Below are 18,689 nucleotides of genomic sequence, written 5' to 3' on the forward strand. Positions count from 1 at the left end.
GAATCATTGTTTTACAGTCAAGTGTTCTCCAGCTCCCCAATCCCTCAGTGATCCTTTCTCTGAATTCGTGTAACACTAGACTTTAGCATTCTTAATAACAACATAACATCATCATCGAGGTCCTCAGGCAAACAGAAACCATATTTGTTCCCCTTAGAATCTGTGTCAACCTCTTCAACTTAGTTCAACTCAGTACATAGCTTGCAGACGAGGATATCCTTGAGACCCAGAGTTCCTTACTTTTCTTCCTATTACATGAGAGCAACAAGAAGCTGAAGCCCTATCACAAGTTTATTTCACATCCTCCCTGAGTTTCTGGGTTTCTGGCTTCAGCACACTAGATCCACCTTAATGAAAGCATTGCCCTGACAGAAGGCTTTGCTCAATTATTCATTGATTCATTTATTTGTTTATTTAATGGTCTCTTATCCTTCAAAAGCCCTGGTACCAGGGACACCTGGGTGGCTCAGTCTTTAAGTGTCTGTCTTTGGCTCAGGTCATGATCCCAGCGTCCTGGGATCGCCCTGCATCGGGCTCCCTGCTCAGGGGGAAGCCTGCTTCTCCCTCTGCCACTCCCCCTGCTTGTGTTCCCTCTCTCGCTGTGTCTTCTCTGTCAAATAAATAAATAAAATCTTAAAAAAAAAAAAAGCCCTGGTACCAGCCATGCTGACATAGTATGAGTTCTAGGGATTGTAAATTAGGTTCGTTAATACTATCCATGTTGCCCAGTTACACTAAATTCATCTATTTGAGCAATCACATCTTTTGGTGACATGAGAAATGTCTAAAAATAACTTTCTTTTGTTGTTGTTGTTTTGTTTTGTTTTGTTTTGTTTTTAGAGAGAGAGATTGAGAGCGGAATGTGAAGGGCAGAGGGAAGGGGAGAGAGAGAATCTTAAGCAGGTTTCACTCCCAGCACAGAGCCCAATACCAGGCTCAATCTCACGACCCTGAGATCATGACGTGAGCCAAAATCAAGAGTCAGCTGCTTAACCAACTGAGCCACCCAGGCACCCCTAAAAATAACTTTCTTTTATAAAATATGACTCATTGTAACAACAGGAGAATAGATACAAGCACATAGATTTTTTTCTTTCAGAACAAAACCTCTCCTTAGTATGAAGACCGTGTACTTGATTTCTCTGAATTTTAAAAAGAATAACAATATTATCAATCGTTGAAAATGTTAAGTATAAAGAAGTTTTAGTTTGCACTGAAATTATATTTCTACCTTAAAATGAAATTTTTTTTTTTTAAGATTTTATTTATTTATTTGTCAGGGGAGAGAGAGAGAACACGAGCTGCGGGGGGCGCGGCAGGCAGAGAGAAGCAGGCTCCCCGCTGAGCAAGGAGCCTGATTTGGGGCTCGATCCCAGGACCCTGGGATCATGACCTAAGCTGAAGGCAGACGCTTAACTGGCTGAGCCATGCAGGCACCCCGAAATTATCTTTTTTTTTTCAAAGATTTTATTTATTTATTTGACAGAGAGAGAGAGAGATAGCGAGAGCAGGAACACAAGCAGGGGGAGTGGGAGAGGCAGAAGCAGGCTTCCCGTGGAGCAGGGAGCCTGATGCTGGGCTCGATCCCAGGACGCTGGGATCATGACCTGAGCCTAAGGCAGACGCTTAACAACTGAGCCACCCAGGCGCCCCACTCCGAAATTACCTTAATACAAGTTTATTTCATAAAACCTCTATGGGAAATGCCATTTTATCTTGGGTTAGAATATTAGGCTTAAACGAACGAGTACTATAATGGTTTCTTCATGCAAAGGATTAAGGCACTAGATGTGCTCTCACAAATAAGAAGACTATTCGTCTAGATCTCAGACTTTGTAGAAATGCTTGGAGTTAAAATCATATTCTAACCTTCTTTCCCAGGGATTTTAAGTATGATTGAACGAGGACTGATTCCACCAACAGCAAGGATTACCTTTCAGAACCCACCCATTATACCAAGAGCAGCTCCTCTGCATAATTTTGATGAAGCACGTAAGATCCCAGCTGCCGGTAAGACAGCCCTGCCTGTATGCTTAGCTGGGGATACTCAGGAATTACTTCCCACCTAAATCTAGTCTTCCAGTATCCAACGTTTATCTTCAAGGTTAGGACAAGATGAAAGCTGTAACGGTTCTAAGTTTCACTTGACTGAATAAAGTAACTTTAGTCTCTTTGTTGAATACCTACGCACAGCCTGTTGTGTCAGAAGGTTGGTATTTTCAAGGGGCTTGCAGCTTGGTTGGGAAAACAAGACAGATAGAACAAAGATAAATAACAATACAAGGAAGCATAGAATAAAAACCCAATAGATGTTAAAGTCTAGTGCTACAGGTGTTCAAAGGAACAGTTGTGGAGGGGCGATGTAAGAGACTTCAAAGAAGAGCCTGGATGAAATAGGGTGTTCAAGAAAAGTGTCAACCTGTGATTCTACTAACTACTTGCAGAAGCCCAGGCAAGCCATTTACTTTCTCTGGGCTCCAGCTTCCCCAGTTATAAAATGAAGGGCTTTGGGCTAAATGAACTCATCTGTTCAACAAATATTTGTTGAATGCTTGCTTTATCAAAGGTAGCTTTTAAGGGCTGGGGATCAAACAGAGAATAAGTCAGACAACATTTCTGCCCCCATGGTGCTTACATTCCAGTGGCAGAAACAGATAATAAGCAGGTGAGTAAATGAGAATTTGAGCTAGTGGTCAGTGCTAGAGATTAAACAATATGAATGAGAGAATGGTAAGGAGGTGGTCACTTTGCTTCTAAGGGAAGGGTCAGAGAATACCTCTCAGAAGATGTATGAGGCTTGAGTTGAGGTACAAAGGATCAGAAGAAGCCAGTCAGGTAAAGATCTAAGGAAAAGCATTCCAGATATAGGCCAGCACAGATACAAGGGCCTAAGGACTAAGGAAGGAACGAGCAAGGCTGGTGTGGCTGGAGAGCCAAAAGCCAGGGAGAGAAGGGAGGAGATGAGGCTGGAAAATAGAGAGGAATGATATGACATAGCCTGGAGTGGAGACTACGAGTTGTCCTCAATATTCATTCTTCCCTACTTCCACAGTAATGGAGTCGTGCGTGGGCACATGTCAGCTTAGCTAAAGACAACATTTCCCAGGCTTCCTTTCAGCTAGGTGTGCCCTGTGACCAGGTTCTGGACAAAGAGGATGGAAGCGGAAGTAGGAAGGGAAACTTCTGGGCTGAGCCCATAAGAGGAAAGGAGCACGGTCTCCCCCTTTCCTTTCCCCTCTGGCTAGCTGGGAGGCAGATGTGATAGGCAAGCACGTGAGAGCCATAGGTGGAACTCTGTGTTCCATCTCCGAGTCTGGCAGAGTTGCCCTACCAACCTGGGACTGTCTTCCTTCCAACTCTTGTGTGAGAGAGAATAAACTCTTAATTTGTTTAAACCACTCTATGTATTTTAGGATCTTTCTCTGTAAACATCTTTCACTACAGCAGAACTAGCATGGCAGCCTTTCAAACCATGATGAAGAGTTGGATTTAACTAAGTACAACAAGAGCCCACTAAAAGGTTTAAACAAGAGGATGAAGTGATCTGATTTATATTTTAATAAGACCATTCTGACTGCTTTACAGCTAATGAATCATAGGGAAGCATGAGTGGAAACAAGAAGGTTAGTTAAAGGCTATGTCTATAAACCATATGAGAAATGACAGTGGATTTGAGGAGGTGTCAGAGGATATGAAGAGAAGTGAAAAAATTCAGGTAGAATTTTGGAGGTAGAGCCATGATGACTGGCTGATGGATAGGAGGGAAACAGAGACATTATGGATAAATATGTATAAATGTATGAATGAATTATGTATGAATGTGCCCCAATTTTGTATCCATTCTGTTGATGGGAATTTCATGGTTTATAGTATAGGGCCATTAGGAATACTACTACTACGAACATTCTCATACATGTCTTTTAATGCATATACATATGCATTTCTGCTGGATACATATCAAAAAGTAGAATTGCTTTGTCATAGGGTATACATATGCTCAGATTTAGTAGATCTTGCCAAACGATTTTCCAAGGTGGTTAATGCTGATTTATTTTCCTACTAGCAGTACATGTGAGTTCCAGATAATATATATCTTTGTCAACACTTGATTTCAGTTTCATGTCTTCTAAAAATTTTGGCTCTCCTGATGAGTTTGTTGTGGTATCTCTTTGTGGGTTTAATCTTCACTTCCCTGATGACCAATAAAGTTGAGCAGGTTTTGGTAGGTGTATTCATCCTTTGAGTATCTTCTTTTAAAATGTGATTTAAGACTTTAACCTATTTTTTGAAAAATGGGTTTTCTTTCTTTTTCTGGGTTATTTATAGGAATTATCTATACATTCTGGATTCTAATCTTTTATCAGTTATATGTATTGCAAATAATTTTTCCTACTCTGTTTTGGCATTTCATTCTCCTACTGGTGTCCTTTTTTAATGGAACTTTTGATTTTGAGATCATTGTAGATTCACATAGAGTTGCAAGAAATAATACAGAGAGATCCCTTGCACTTTTAAGTCAGTTTTCCTCAATAATAATGTATGGCAAAACTCTAGTGCAATATCACAACTGGGATATCGACACAGCCAACATACAGGATATTTTTCTCACCAGGAGGATATCTCATGTTGTCCTTTTATAGCCACACACACTCCTCTCCCACCCACACCCCTTCAACAATCCCTGCCAACAACAGTTTGGTCTCCATTTCTATAATTTGATCATTTTAAATATGTTAAATAAATGGACGCATGCATCGTGTAACCTTTTGGAATTGGTTTTTGTTGCTCAGCATAATTCTTGGAAGATTCATCCAGATTGTTGTTTATATCAATAGTTTGTTCCTTGTTATCGCTGACTAGTACTTCATAATATGAATGTAGCACAGATGTTAAACCATTCACCTATTGAAGGATATGTGGTTTGTTTCCAGCTTGGGGCTACTATGAATTAAGCTGAAAGTGCACTGGATTAACTGACTCATATGCCAATAACAGAGTATAGAAAGGGGAAAAATAGAAAATTTACAGTTCAGACCTGGCAAACCCTACCTTAACCAAATGACCATGGTTAATATCACCAGGGATGCCATGTCGATAGCCTATGTCCTCTGATATGATGTGATACAGAGGGGACTTCACCTCTGTGGTATTCTGCCTAAAACCCCATAACCCCAGTCTAACTATGAGAAAGACATCAGATAAACCCCAACTGATGAAATTCTACAAAATACTAATACTCCTCAAAACTATTAAGGTCATGAAAAATAAGGAAAGACCGAGAAACTGTCACAGACCAGAGGAGACTAAGAAGACATGATAACCTAATACACTATGATATCCCGATCAGATCTTGGAAGAGTAAAAGGACAATATAAAAACTAGTGATATCTGAATGAACACTGGAATTTAGTTAATAGTGATATACCAATGATGGTTTCTTAGTTTTGACAAATGTACCATGGAATGAAAGTTGTTAACATTAGGGGAAATTAAATGAGGGTATACAGCAATTTTCTGTAAATCTAAAAGTAGTCCAAATTTAAAGTTTTTTTTTAAAGTCAAAAATAAATGATAGGAAAAGGCATCAATTTAGTGTAAATTTAAAATTAATAAAAAGGAGACAGATGGGGAAAAAAATACACCATGCAAAAAATAATCCAAAAAATCTAGATTGCCTGTATTAATATCAGACAAACAAGACACAATGACAAGGATAAAGAAGGATATCAATGATAAAAGGGCCAGTTCAGAAAAAAGACATAACAATCCTGTGTATGTACCTAAGAACAGAGATTCAAAATACTTGAAGCAAAAATCAATAACAATATAGATGACTTGAACATTATCAAACTATTTTAACATATCTAAGGAATTAAAATAAATAGCAGAATGCTCATTCATTTCAAATGCATATGGAACTTTCAACAAAATAGGCAATATTCTGGACCATAAAAAAAATCTTAACAAATTTAAAAGAACTGAAATTATACAAAATAGTTCTCTGACCATAACATAGTTAAATGAGAAATGAATTAGAGAAAACTATCTGGAAAATTTCCCAAATACTTGCAAATTAAAGAACATACTTTTAAGTAACCCAGTGGTCAAAGAGGAAATCACAAGGTTATTTAAAAATCTTTTGAACTGAATGAAAATAACAACACAATATATCAAAATTTATAGAATGCAGCTGAAGTAGTATTTATATAAAAATTATAGCATTAGATGTTTATATTAGAAAATAAGATAGATCTGAAATTATCTAAGTCCCAACTTTAAGAAACTAGAAAAAGAAAAGCAGAAAGAAGGAAATAATAGAAATGAAAGTAAAGGGCAATGAAATTGAAAATAGATAAAAATAGTATTATTTTACCTATTTTATTTTATATTTATTTTATTTTATACTTATTTTTATTTAGTATTAAATATAGCAATAATGCTATAAAATAGTATTATTTTATCTATTTTATTTTATATTTATTTTGTTTTATTTAGTATTATTTTATCTATTTTATCTAAGTAGTATTTATATAGAAAATCATAGCATTAGATGTTTATATTAGAAAGCAAGATAGATCTGAAATTAATTATCTAAGCCCCAAATTTAAGAAACTAGAAAAAGAAAAGCAGAAAGAAGGAAATAATAGAAATGCAAGTAAAAAGAATTGAAATTAAAAATAGATAAAAATAGAGAAACTTGTTGAAATCAAAATCTGTTTCTTGGAGAATATCAACAAAATTGGTAAACCTCTAGCCTAACAAAGGACTACCAAAGATAAAAAGAGATAAGGCACAAACTACCAATACCACAAATGAAAGAGGAGACATCATTACAAATCCTATAGACATTTAAAGGATGATATGAGAACATTGTAAATAGCCTTATGACCATAAATTGGACAACTTAGACTAATGGACTAACTCTTTGAAAGACAGATACTACCAAAGCTCACTCAATAAGAAACTAACTAGTCCTTATCTATTAAGGAAATTTAATTTGTACTCAAAACTTTCTCAGAAAGAAAACACTAGTTCCAGATGGCATCCCTGGTGAGTTCTACCAAACAATTAAGAAAGAAGTATTACAAATTCTACACAAATTCTTCTAGAAAATAGAATAAGAGAAAACAGTCTTCAGACCATTTCATAAAGCCAGCATTACCCTGATATCACAACCAGACAAAGACATTAGAAGACAAGAAAACCATAATCTGTTATTCTACATGAAAAGAGATGTAAAAATCCTTCACAGAATATTAGCAAACTGAATCCCACAATATAAAAAAAGAATAATATATCATGACAATGTAGGGTTTATCCTAAGAATGCAAGACTGTTTCAACATTTAAAAAATCAATCAGTGTAAATCATCATATTCAAGAGACTAAAGAAGAGCCATATGACCATCTCCATCTCAATACATAAAAATAAAATAAAATGCAACATCCATGAAACAATAATACATTTAAAAAAAAAACTAAGGAAACTAAAAATAAAAGGGAATTTTCTCAGCCTCATATAGAGCATCTACAGCTAAAATCATACTTAATAGTGAAAGACCAACTGCTTTCTCTATAAGATCAGGAAAAAGGCAAGGATGTCCACTCTTACCACAGCTATTCAACATTGTATGGAAGGTCCTAGCCAATACAATGAGGTAAGAAAAGAATAGAAAGTAAAGAAATTAAACTGTCTCTCTATATAAACAGAATGATTACTACATAGAAAATTTGAAAGATCTACCAAAAAAGATAATAGAATAAAGTTCAGCCTGGTTTCAGGATACCAGATTAATATATAAAAATTAAGGGGTGCCTGGGTGGCTCAGTTGATTAAGCGACTGCCTTTGGCTCAGGTCATGATCCCAGGGTCCTGGGATCGAGCCCTGCATCGGGCTCCCTGCTTGGCGGGAACCCTGCTTCTCCCTCTCCCACTCCCCCTGCTTGTGTTCCCTCTCTTGCTGTCTCACTCTCTCTCTCTGTCAATTAAATAAATAAATAAAATCTTTAAAAATATATATATATAAATTAATTGAATTTCTATATAATAGAAATTAATAATTGGAAATTGAATTTTTAAAAACAATACCAGGATGCCTGGCTGGCTCAGTCAATTGAGCATGTGACTCTTGATCTCAGGGTTATGAGTTTGAGCCCCATGTTTGGTGTACACTTTACTTAAAACAACAACAACAAAAACAATGCCATTAAAATGATACCAAATAATTACTTAGGCAGGAAACTAAAAAATTATGTGCAAGATAGTGTATACTGAAAACTCCAAAATGTTAATGAAAAAAAAATTCAAACAGACCTAAATAAATGGAAAGGTAAGCCATGTTCATGGATTTGAAGACTCAATATTGTTAGTTAATCATCCCAAAGTTGTCTGTAAACTCAGTGCAATCCAAATCAAGATCAATAGAATATTTTTGTGGAACCTCACAGGCCAATTCTAAAATTTATATGGAAAAGCAAACATGGTACAATAGCCAAAATAATTTTGAAAAAGAAAAGTAACATTGGAGGATTCAAGTTCTCTGAGTTAGTATAAAGTTATAGATATCAGAACAATGTGCTATTAGCAAAAGGATAAATACAGAGATCCATAGAGCAGAATAGAGAGTTCAGGAGTAGCCCTACACATACATGGTCAATTGATTTTCAACAAGGATGCAAAGGCAATTCAATGGAGAAAGGATAGTCTTTTTCAACAAATGGTGCTGGAACAATTGAAGATAGATATATAGAGAACTTTGACCCATACCTTGCACCACATATAAAAATTTACTCAAAATGGATCATAGAAATAAATGTAAAGTCTAAAACTAAGAACTTTTAGAAGAAAACAAAGGGCGAAAACTTTTGTTTCCTTGGATTTCTTAAATACCACAAATTCATAAGAGTAAAAAATTAACACATTGGACTTTATCAAAATTTAAAACTTCTACTCTTTGAAAGACAATATTAAGAAAATGAAAAGAAAAGCTACAGATTGGGAATTCATATTTCAATACACATACCCGATAAAAAATTTTTGTCCAGAATATATTAAAAAAACTCTCAAAACTCAATAAGGAAACAAGCAATCCAATAACCTAATAAACAAAGGATTAAAAGAGAAATTTTACCAAAGAAGATATATGGATGGTAGATAGATAAGTAAAAGCATGCATAACATCATTAGTTACTAGGGAAATACAAATTAAAACAAGTCTTAATATATTTAAGATAATTGAAAAATGCCTGCGGCACCTGGGTGTCTCAGTTGGTCAGGCATCTGCCTTCGGCTTGGGTCATGATCCTAGGGCCCTGGGATCGAGCCCCACATCGGGCTCCTGGCTCAGTGGGGGTCTGCTTCTCCCTCTCCCTCTGTGTTCTCTCTCTCTCTTTCTCTCAAGTAAATAAATAAATTCTTTAAAAAATATATATATGTGTATATATATTTAAGATAAATGAAATCATGCCATGCTTCTTGTCTAACCAGAATAGTATGAAACAAGAAATAAATTACCAGAGAAAAAGTGGAAAATTCACAAATATGTGCTGATTAAACAACATGCTCCTGAATAATCAATAGGTCAAGAAGAAATCAAAAGGCAATAAAAAAATATCTTGAGACAAAAAGAAATTGAAACACAACATAACTTATGGGATGCAAAAAAAGGCAGTTCTAAGAGAGAAGTTTATAGCATAAACACCTACACTTAGAAAACAGAAAAACCTCAAATAAGCAACCTAACTTCATACCTCAAAGAACTAGAAAAAGAAGAACAAACTAAGCCCAAAGTTATAATGAAGGAAATAACAAAGATCAGAGTGGAAATAAACAGAGACTAGAAAGACAAGAGAAAATATCAATGAAATGAAGAGCTGGTTTTTTTGAAAAGATAAACAAAATTGACAAACCTCTAGCTAGACAAACTAAGAAAAAAGAGAGAAGATTCAAATAAAATCAGAAATGAAAGAGGAGACATTACAAGTGATGACATAGAAATACTAAGGATCATAAGAAATTACTATGAACAGGGGCGCCTGGGTGGCTCACTTGGTCAAGTATCTGAGTTCAGTTTAGGTCATGATATCAAGGTCCTGGGTTTGAGCCCCGCATTGGGCTCTGCACTCAGTGGGGAGTCTGCTCCTCCCTCTCCCTCTGCCCCTCTCCCCACTCATGCTCTCTCTCTCTCTCTCTCAAAGAAATAAGCAAATTTTTTTTAAAAAAAGAAATTACTATGAACGATTATACACCAAAAATTAGATAACTTAGAAGAAATGGATAAATTCCTAGAAACATAAACTTACCAAGTTTGAATCATGAAGAAATAGAGAATCTGAAGAGACCAATTACTAGTAAGGAGATTGAATGAGTAATCAAAAACTTCCCAGGAAAGAAAAGTCCAGGATCAGAAGGCTTCACTGGTGAATTCTACCAAGCATTTAAAGAAAAATTTTTACCAATCCTTCTCAAATTCCTTCAAAAAATAGAAGAGGAGCACTTCCAAACTCATTTTATAAGGCCAGTATTATCCTCATACCAAAGCAGACAAGAAAATAAAATTACAGGTCAACATTCCTGATAAAGGAAAATGCAAAAAATCCTCAATAAAATATTAGCAAACTCAATTTTACAACACACTTAAAGGACCATACACCATGATCGATTGAGATTTATTCCTGGATGCAAGGATGGTTCAACATATGCTAATCAATAAGTGTAATATACCACATTAACAAAATGAAGGATAAAAATCATGTGATCAACTTAATGGATACAAAAAAAGCATTTGACAAAATTCAACATCCTTTCATGATAAAAACTCTCAATAAATTGGATATAAAAGAAATTTACTTCAAGATAATAAAAGCCATATATGACAGCCCACAGCTAACATTATACTCTATAACGAAAAGCTAGAAGTTCCTTAAGATCAGAGACAAGATAAGGATGTCCACTCTTGCCACTTTTATTCAACATAGTTCTGGAAGTCCTAGCCAGAGAAATTAGACAAGAAAAAGAAATAAAATGTATTTAATCAGAAGGGAAGAAGTAAAATTGTCTCTGCAAATGATATATTCTGTATAGAAAACCCTAAAGACACCACCAAAAAATGGTTAGAAGTAATAAATGAACTCAGTAAAGTTGTAGGATACAAAATCAATATACAAAAATTAGTTGCATTTCTATACACTAACAATGAATTATCAGAAAAAGAAATTAAGAAAACAATACCATTTACAATAGCATAAATAAAATACTTAGGAATAAGTTTAACGAAGCAGGTGAAAGATCTGTATACTGAAAACTATAAAATATTCATGAAGGAAATTGAAGAGGACAGAAATAAATGGAAACAGATTCTGTGTTCATGAATTAGAAGAACTAATTTTGAACTTTTTATTTTTATTTATTTATTTTTAAGATTTTTTTATTTATTTGACAGAGTGAGACACAGAGAGAAAGGGAACACAAGCAGGGGGAGTGGGAGAGGGAGAAGCAGGCTTCCTGCAGAGCAGGGAGCCCGATGAGGGGCTCAATCCCAGGACCCCGGGATCATGACCTGAGCCAAAGGCAGATGCTTAACAACTGAGCCACCCAGGCACCCTAGAAGAACTAATTTTGTTAAAATGCTATACCACCCAAAGCTAACTATAGACTTGATGCAATCCCTATTAAAATTCTAATGGCATTTTTTACAGAAATAGAAGAAACAATCCTAATATTTATGTGGAACCACAAGAAACCCTGAATAGGGAAGGCAACCTTAACAAAGAAGAAAACTAGAGACGTCACACTTCCTGATTCCAAACAATATTACAAAGCTTTAGTAATCAAAACAGTATGGTATTGGCATTAAAAACAGACACCTAGATCAACGGAACAGAATAGAGAGCCCAGAAATAAAACCATGTCTTAATGGTCAATTAAGTTTCGACAAAGGATCCAAGAATACATAATGGGAAAAGGATAATCTCATCAACAAATGGTATTGGGAAAACTGGACAGCCACATTTAAAAAAATGAAACTGGACCACAATCTTATACCATACACAAAAATTAATTCAAAAATGGATTAAAGACCTCAATATAAGACCTGAAACCATAAAACTCCTAAAAGAAAGCACAGGGATAAGCTCTATGATTTTTTGGATTTGAAACCAAGAGCAAACACAACAAAAGCCAAAATAAAAAAGTGAGTCTATATCAAACTAAAAAGCTTCTGTGTGGCAAAAGAAACCACCAACAAAATGAAAAGGCAACTTTTGGAATGGGCTAAAATATTTGCAATGCACAAATCCAATAAAAGGTTAATACACAAAATATATTAAGAAATTCATACAACCCAATAGCAAAAAACCCAAATAACCCAATTAAAATGGGCAAAGGACCTGAACAGATACTTTTCCAAAGAAGACAAAGGGCCAACAGGGACATGAAAAGGTGCTCAGTATCACTAATCATCAAGGAAATGCAAATCACAACCACAATGAGATAGCACCTCACACCTGTCAGAATGGCAATCATCATAAAGACAAGAGAACAAAGGCAGAGCAGGTGGTGGAGAAAAGGGAATCATTGTGTACTGTTGGTGAAAATGTAAACTAGTAAAGTTACCAGGGGAAATAGTAGGGAGGTTTCTCCAGAAATTAAAAATAGAATTACCATCTGATCAGCAATCCCACTTACAACCAAAGGAAACAAAATCATTATCTCAAGAGATATCTGTATTCCCATGTTCACTATAGTATTATTCATAATAGCCAAGGTATCGACACTATTTACATGTCTGTAGATGGATGAAAGGAAAAAGGAAATGTGACATATATATATTTTATATATATATTTTATATATAGTATATATTTTATAGATGTATAATATATATTTTATATATATAATATATTTTATGTCATATATTTTATATATAATATATATTTTATATGTTATATATGTTTATATATGTTTATAATAAACATATATATTATTTTATTAGAATAAAATTATTTTATAAATATAAACTATTATTCAGCCTTAAAAAAGAAGGAAATCCTGCCATTTGAGACAACATGGATGAACCTCGAGGGTATTATGCTGAGTGAAATAAGCCAGTCAGAGAAAGACAAGTGCTACATGGTATCACTTATATGTGGAATTTTTTAAAAGTCAAATTTATAGAAACAGAGTAGAAAAGTGATTGCCAGGGACTGAGAGGTGGGTAGAGGTTGGTAAAAGGGTATAAACTTTCAGCTATAGAATGAATTATGTCTGAAGATCTAATGTAAATAATTGACATTTGCTAAGAGAGCTGAACTTAAATGTTCTCATTAATTAAAAAAAGATAAGTATGTGAGATGATGGATGTGTTAATTAACTAGATGGGAGGGAATCCTTCCATAATGTATACATATATCAACTCCCCACACTGTACACTTTAAATACTTTACAATTTTATAGGTAAATTATATGTCAGTTATACCTCAATAAAGCTGAAATTTAAAAAAAGAGAAGGCACAAATAATATTAAAATGAAAAAAGATACATAGAATTTTTAAAAAATTATAGTATATAGTTTTATGCCAATTTTTTTTTAATGAAAGGAGAATAATTGCCAAAATTAATTCAAGAAAAGGTAGGAAACTTAGAGAAAACAATACCATTAGGTCATTTGAACTGGTAGTCAAAAATATATCTGTCTTAAACAAGACATGTGGACATGTGCACACATGTCTGCTCACAAAAATATACCAGAGGAAAAAGGGCCTCAGGCCTTTTATAGGCAAGATTTACCAACTTAAAAGATCAGTGATCCTTATCTTAAACTACTCCATAGAGAAAGAAAAGAAGAAAAGCTTGCCAACTGATTTTATGAAGCTACTACAACTTTGGTACCAAAACAGGATGAGGACAGTGCAAGAGAAAAATATTATGGCTCGATCTCAGGAATATAGAGGCAAACATTCTAAATAAAAGTTAGCAGTATGGGGGTTTTTTTTTACCTTCATCATGATGAGGAAGAATGTGAGGAAGTGTCAATATTAGAAAAATTGAACAATATAATTCGCCATGTTAACAGATTAAAAAAGAAAAATCCTATGATCATCTCTGTATGTGTGAAAATTTAAAAATCATGTAATGCGACTCAACATTAACAATAGGGGGAAAAAACCTCTGAGCAGAGTAGAAGTATAAGAAGATTTTCTGACCCTGATTATTGCCTTCAGCCAAAACCCCAGATCCAATATTCTTAGTAGGCAAACTTTAGGATCATTCCATCTTTCCATTAAAAGCAGAGATAGTTCAAGAACGACAACTACTGCCACCATCGTTGAACATGTCCTCAAAGCCCTAGCACACACAATAAGACAAAGAATGGAATGGGGACAAGGAGGGAGGGAGAAAGGGGCACCAGCCAGGAATGTATGGGACTGCAAATATCAGAAAACCTAACTACCAGTGGCTTAACCAATGAGGAGTTCATTTGTCTCACTCTTAAGAAATCAGGAAGTAGGCAGCTGGTGGTACTCATCAAAAAAATCGAAACAGCTCTTTCTGCTTTATTTTCTTTGGATGTTTCATTTCAACCTCATGCTTGCCACCTCCTGGCTCTATGATGGCTCCTGCATATCTGGGCCTTAACGTACACATTCGAGGCAGGAAGAAGGGAAAACAGTGGTTACCAGTCTCTTCCCAGAAGCCCCTGGATGGACTTCCCCTTTTATCTCACTGGTCACATGGCTACTGTTAGCTCTAAGAAAGGCTGGGAAAGTGAATGTCTAGGGATAGGGTTAGGTTTAGGGTTAGGGTTAGGATTTGGGACATACTATACTGACTTCTTATATAATAAGTTATGCTTGGTACAATCCATTCATGAAAATTCTTTGTTGGATATTAAATATATTTACTATTTGGGCCATACTTATGCTAAAACATTATTTGTTGTTTAAAATTAAAATGTAACTGTGTGTCCTCTAAACATTTTGTTTGCTAAATCTGGCATCCCTTGGAGTTGGGCATATTGAAAAAAAATGACGTTTTAAAATTAGCAAGAAAGAAAGGCTATTGTGCAGGTAGATATCAGCAACTACCATAGAGGCATACAGGGTTGTCCAGAAAGACAAGATTTTTTTCCCCTGACATTAACTCTAATTATCATACAGATCTTTCCAGAAGGAAAATTGAGTAGCAAAATATAGGCAGTACCTTATGATACAATTTTGTTAGAGATGCACGTTCTTCAAATGCATGTGTCCCACAAAATTTAAGGCTACATGCAATTATAATTCAGTGACAGAATTTTTGCAGGTAACTAAGAAAAACTTCTAAAAAATTTTAGATATACTATTAACTGTGGATTACCCATATGAAATTACAAATCTTTTAGATCTTTATCTACCAGATTTCATTAAAATTTTACTAAATCCTTTCAAAATTATGCCTACTCAAAAACTTGTCAGCTGCTGTTTTGTTTCAACATGAGAACTTAACCATAAATCTCACTCATCTGCAGGAACCTGATAGTTTAACAACAGTATACTGAGCCTGCAGACACTGGGAATAACATGGCTTTACGGGTGAATCTGTGGATTTCAAGCAGCCGAAGTCCAGGGTGTGGACTGGCCTTCAGAAGTGGGAGGGCATAGTCCAAGTGAACAACAGGGCAGGAGAGCATAGAAGTCAAGGCAAAACTTGTAGGCCTAAGATGGAGTTTCCATACACTCTAGCCAACTGCCAGGCTCCAGGAAGGGGATGGCAGGGAGGCTTCCTGAAAGCCAAGAAAACAGAAAACCAGGTCAAACCAGGTTGGTCAGAGGCAACCAACAAATGCCTTTTGTGGAGATGAATTTTAGTGATTTAGACTCTGGAATTCCTGCTACTTTTTAAGAAATGGCCAAAGAGATTGCTTGCAGCCAACTTGAGGCAATGTGAAAGAGCCGAGAACTCAAAGTGGGATTCCAAATTGTGTACTAATGTGCTGTATTTGATCAGTATCTGTCCATTCTTCCTAAGATGGCTGTTACAAAATGGACAGAAAAGGGGTTGGACTAAGGGAGTTGAAAGAAGCCCCACTCCTTTGACTCAATTTACTATTTAAATAAATTATATTTGTTTTCTTTTTTGTAAAGAGTAGAGTAAGGATTTTTCACCCCTGAGAATGTCAGACTTGAGCTATTTGTAAAGGGCAGTTGGATTTGCTGCCAGGCAACAGGGGAGAAGCGGTTTATCTCCCAAGCATTGATATCCGATAGGCCTACCCACCTATGGACCAGATGTGCTCTCTAAACACTGTTGCTTTGAGATTTAATTAATTTCAAAAATGATATTTACTGTATTTTTTTCACTTGTATTATTTCCCCAAACCATTTAAATTCTTCGGAATCATCATTTTTACTGACCACACAATAGAATAGTCCACCATGTGTAGTTGTATTAACTTCCCTATTAGATGAACTTGGGAATATGGCTATTTGAAGAGATCTTATAGTGAAACATTTTTTTTAAGAATTTACTTATTTATTTGAGAGAGAGAACACAAGCAGGGGGAGGGGCAGAGGGAGAGGGATAAGCAGACTCCCAGGACCCTGAGATCATGACCTGAGCTAAAGGCAGATGCTTAACCAACTGAGCCACCCAGGCACCCACAAAACGTTTTTATATAACCAATATTACTCTCTAATGTGCCTGATTTTAAAATGTACCTTTTTGTCTGGGCAGTGTGCACAAAATGAGCTGACCTTATATTCTGATGGAACAGTTGCCCTCCCATGCTTTTTGCTTTCCTTTTGAAATCAACGATCACAAATGTTTCATTGAATTGATACAGGCAAGACAATAGTGAATAGTGATAGAGCCATTTGACTTTCAAGTGGCAAACCCAATAGCATCCACCCAGTGACTCAGCCTTTTTCTGGAAGAGGTAACAATGCACCACCTCCATCCACAGCCCCTTTCGCTACACTTCAGAAACCACAGCTGATTCCAGTGGAAGCAAAGAAGTTCTCTTCTAAGAAACAAAGATCAAAGGTATTCATACTCCTTTTTTTTTTTAAGATTATTTATTTATTTGAGAGAGAGCATGAGCAGGGGGCAGGGGTAGAGGGAGAAGCAGACTCCCCACTGAGTAGGGAGCCTGATACTGGGCTCGATCCCGGGATCCTGAGATCATGACCTGAGCTGAAGGCAGATGCTTAACCAACTGAGTCACCCAGGCACCCCTCATGCTTCTAACAGAAGAAAATTGTTATTTACAGTATTCTCAGTGAGATTTTTAGTAATACACCATATTATAGAGTTGTACCTTTCATATGGAAATAAATACTATTTTGGCTGCTGGGATGCATTTGATTTTTAAAGGGGGATTGCTGTACAAGTAGATTCTACCATGACATTATCCGCAGGGTCTTTTTTTTTTTTTTTTTTTTTTATTTGAGAGAGGGAGAATGAGAGAGAGCATGAGAGGGAGGAGGGTCAGAGGGAGAAGCAGACTCCCTGCCAAGCAGGGAGCCCGATGCGGGACTCGATCCAGGGACTCCAGGATCATGACCTGAGCCGAAGGCAGTCGCTTAACCAACTGAGCCACCCAGGCGCCCTTATCCACGGGATCTTAAAAAATTCAATCATGTCGCATTATTGTGAGATTAACTAAATGAGTGGGCCAACCTATACCACTAACTGGGTCAAGAGTCTAGGAATCTGGAATATGATAGCTATTGCTTTATATCCAAATTCGTGTTGTATAGGGTATGTTCTTATGAGATTTTACCCTACTTCATTTGTCTTTAAGCATAGGGTAAAAAGCAAGCTCTCCAGTTTTGCACAGATATCCTAATGAGGAAAGGGAAGAAATTCTGTATTCTCTAACATTAGGACCTCACGGTACAACATAATTAATCCTCATGGAGATTTTCCAGGTTTAAATGTGCTGGACTTTTGAAGCTTGCTTTAGGTTTATAAGCCACAGAGTTGTGCTAATTGAAACTTTTCGCCAGAAAAAAGGAGAGCTAGCAGTGTCTTTTTCAGGGCTTACCCTATGTGGTCCTATTTACAGCTGCTCCCATTAAAAAAAAAAGCAAGGAAGAGAGGGAAATGGAAGAGTGGCAGAGAAGAAATGAATCCTACAGTCTCTATGTAGTAGACTGTTACCTGCTCTTCCCAGACCTTCTTCTCCCAGGACCCTGGGATCATGACCTGAGCCGAAGGCAGACGCTTAACGACTGAGCCACCCAGGCACCCCCCACACCTTCTTCTTAACGCCCAAATCTTCCTCGAGATGCTTTCCCTGTATTTGCAGCACTGATGGGCTGTGTCCCCTTAAGAGAGTTCCAAGCTGTTTATGTAGCAGCGTGTCATGTGACACCCCAGTTGCCATGGCAAATATTTGTGTTTCATGAAAAATGTGGGTAAAAAAAAAAAATCAGTGTAAATGGCCAAATCCCTAGACAGACAGGCCTTCGGGCTAGTGTTTGGCCTGCACCACGATTGTTTCAAATTCAGCTGTTTAACAGGCTGTGCGAAGGCCACGGGCTAATGTGCATAATGGGAACAGGCGGGGGCACCTGTTTTGCTTCTCACCACGTTTGAGCTCTCCAGTCCCACAGTGTTATAGACAACAGATCTACAGGTAATACAAACATGACTAGGTTTTCTGCGCTAATCAATCTATCACAGAAAAAAAAATTATTTTAATAAAGACACT

At 36.2% G+C, this 18,689-nt stretch overlaps 1 protein-coding gene across 1 annotated transcript in view; it reads left to right on the plus strand.

Moving 5' to 3' along the window:
- Positions 1–18,689, plus strand: part of IQCH (IQ motif containing H) — a 38,584-nt gene that overhangs the window by 5,123 nt on the left and 14,772 nt on the right. The window contains exons 2-3 of the mRNA XM_034994483.1: positions 1,882–2,010; positions 16,938–17,017. Of these exons, the coding sequence (XP_034850374.1) occupies positions 1,893–2,010; positions 16,938–17,017 (198 nt within the window). The 5' untranslated portion in view covers positions 1,882–1,892. The remainder of the gene's footprint in view (positions 1–1,881; positions 2,011–16,937; positions 17,018–18,689) is intronic.

This window comes from Mirounga leonina, unplaced genomic scaffold (genome assembly GCF_011800145.1).
Source record: "Mirounga leonina isolate KUSES-001 unplaced genomic scaffold, KU_Mleo_1.0 Mir_91, whole genome shotgun sequence".
NCBI classification, from domain to species: domain Eukaryota; kingdom Metazoa; phylum Chordata; class Mammalia; order Carnivora; family Phocidae; genus Mirounga; species Mirounga leonina.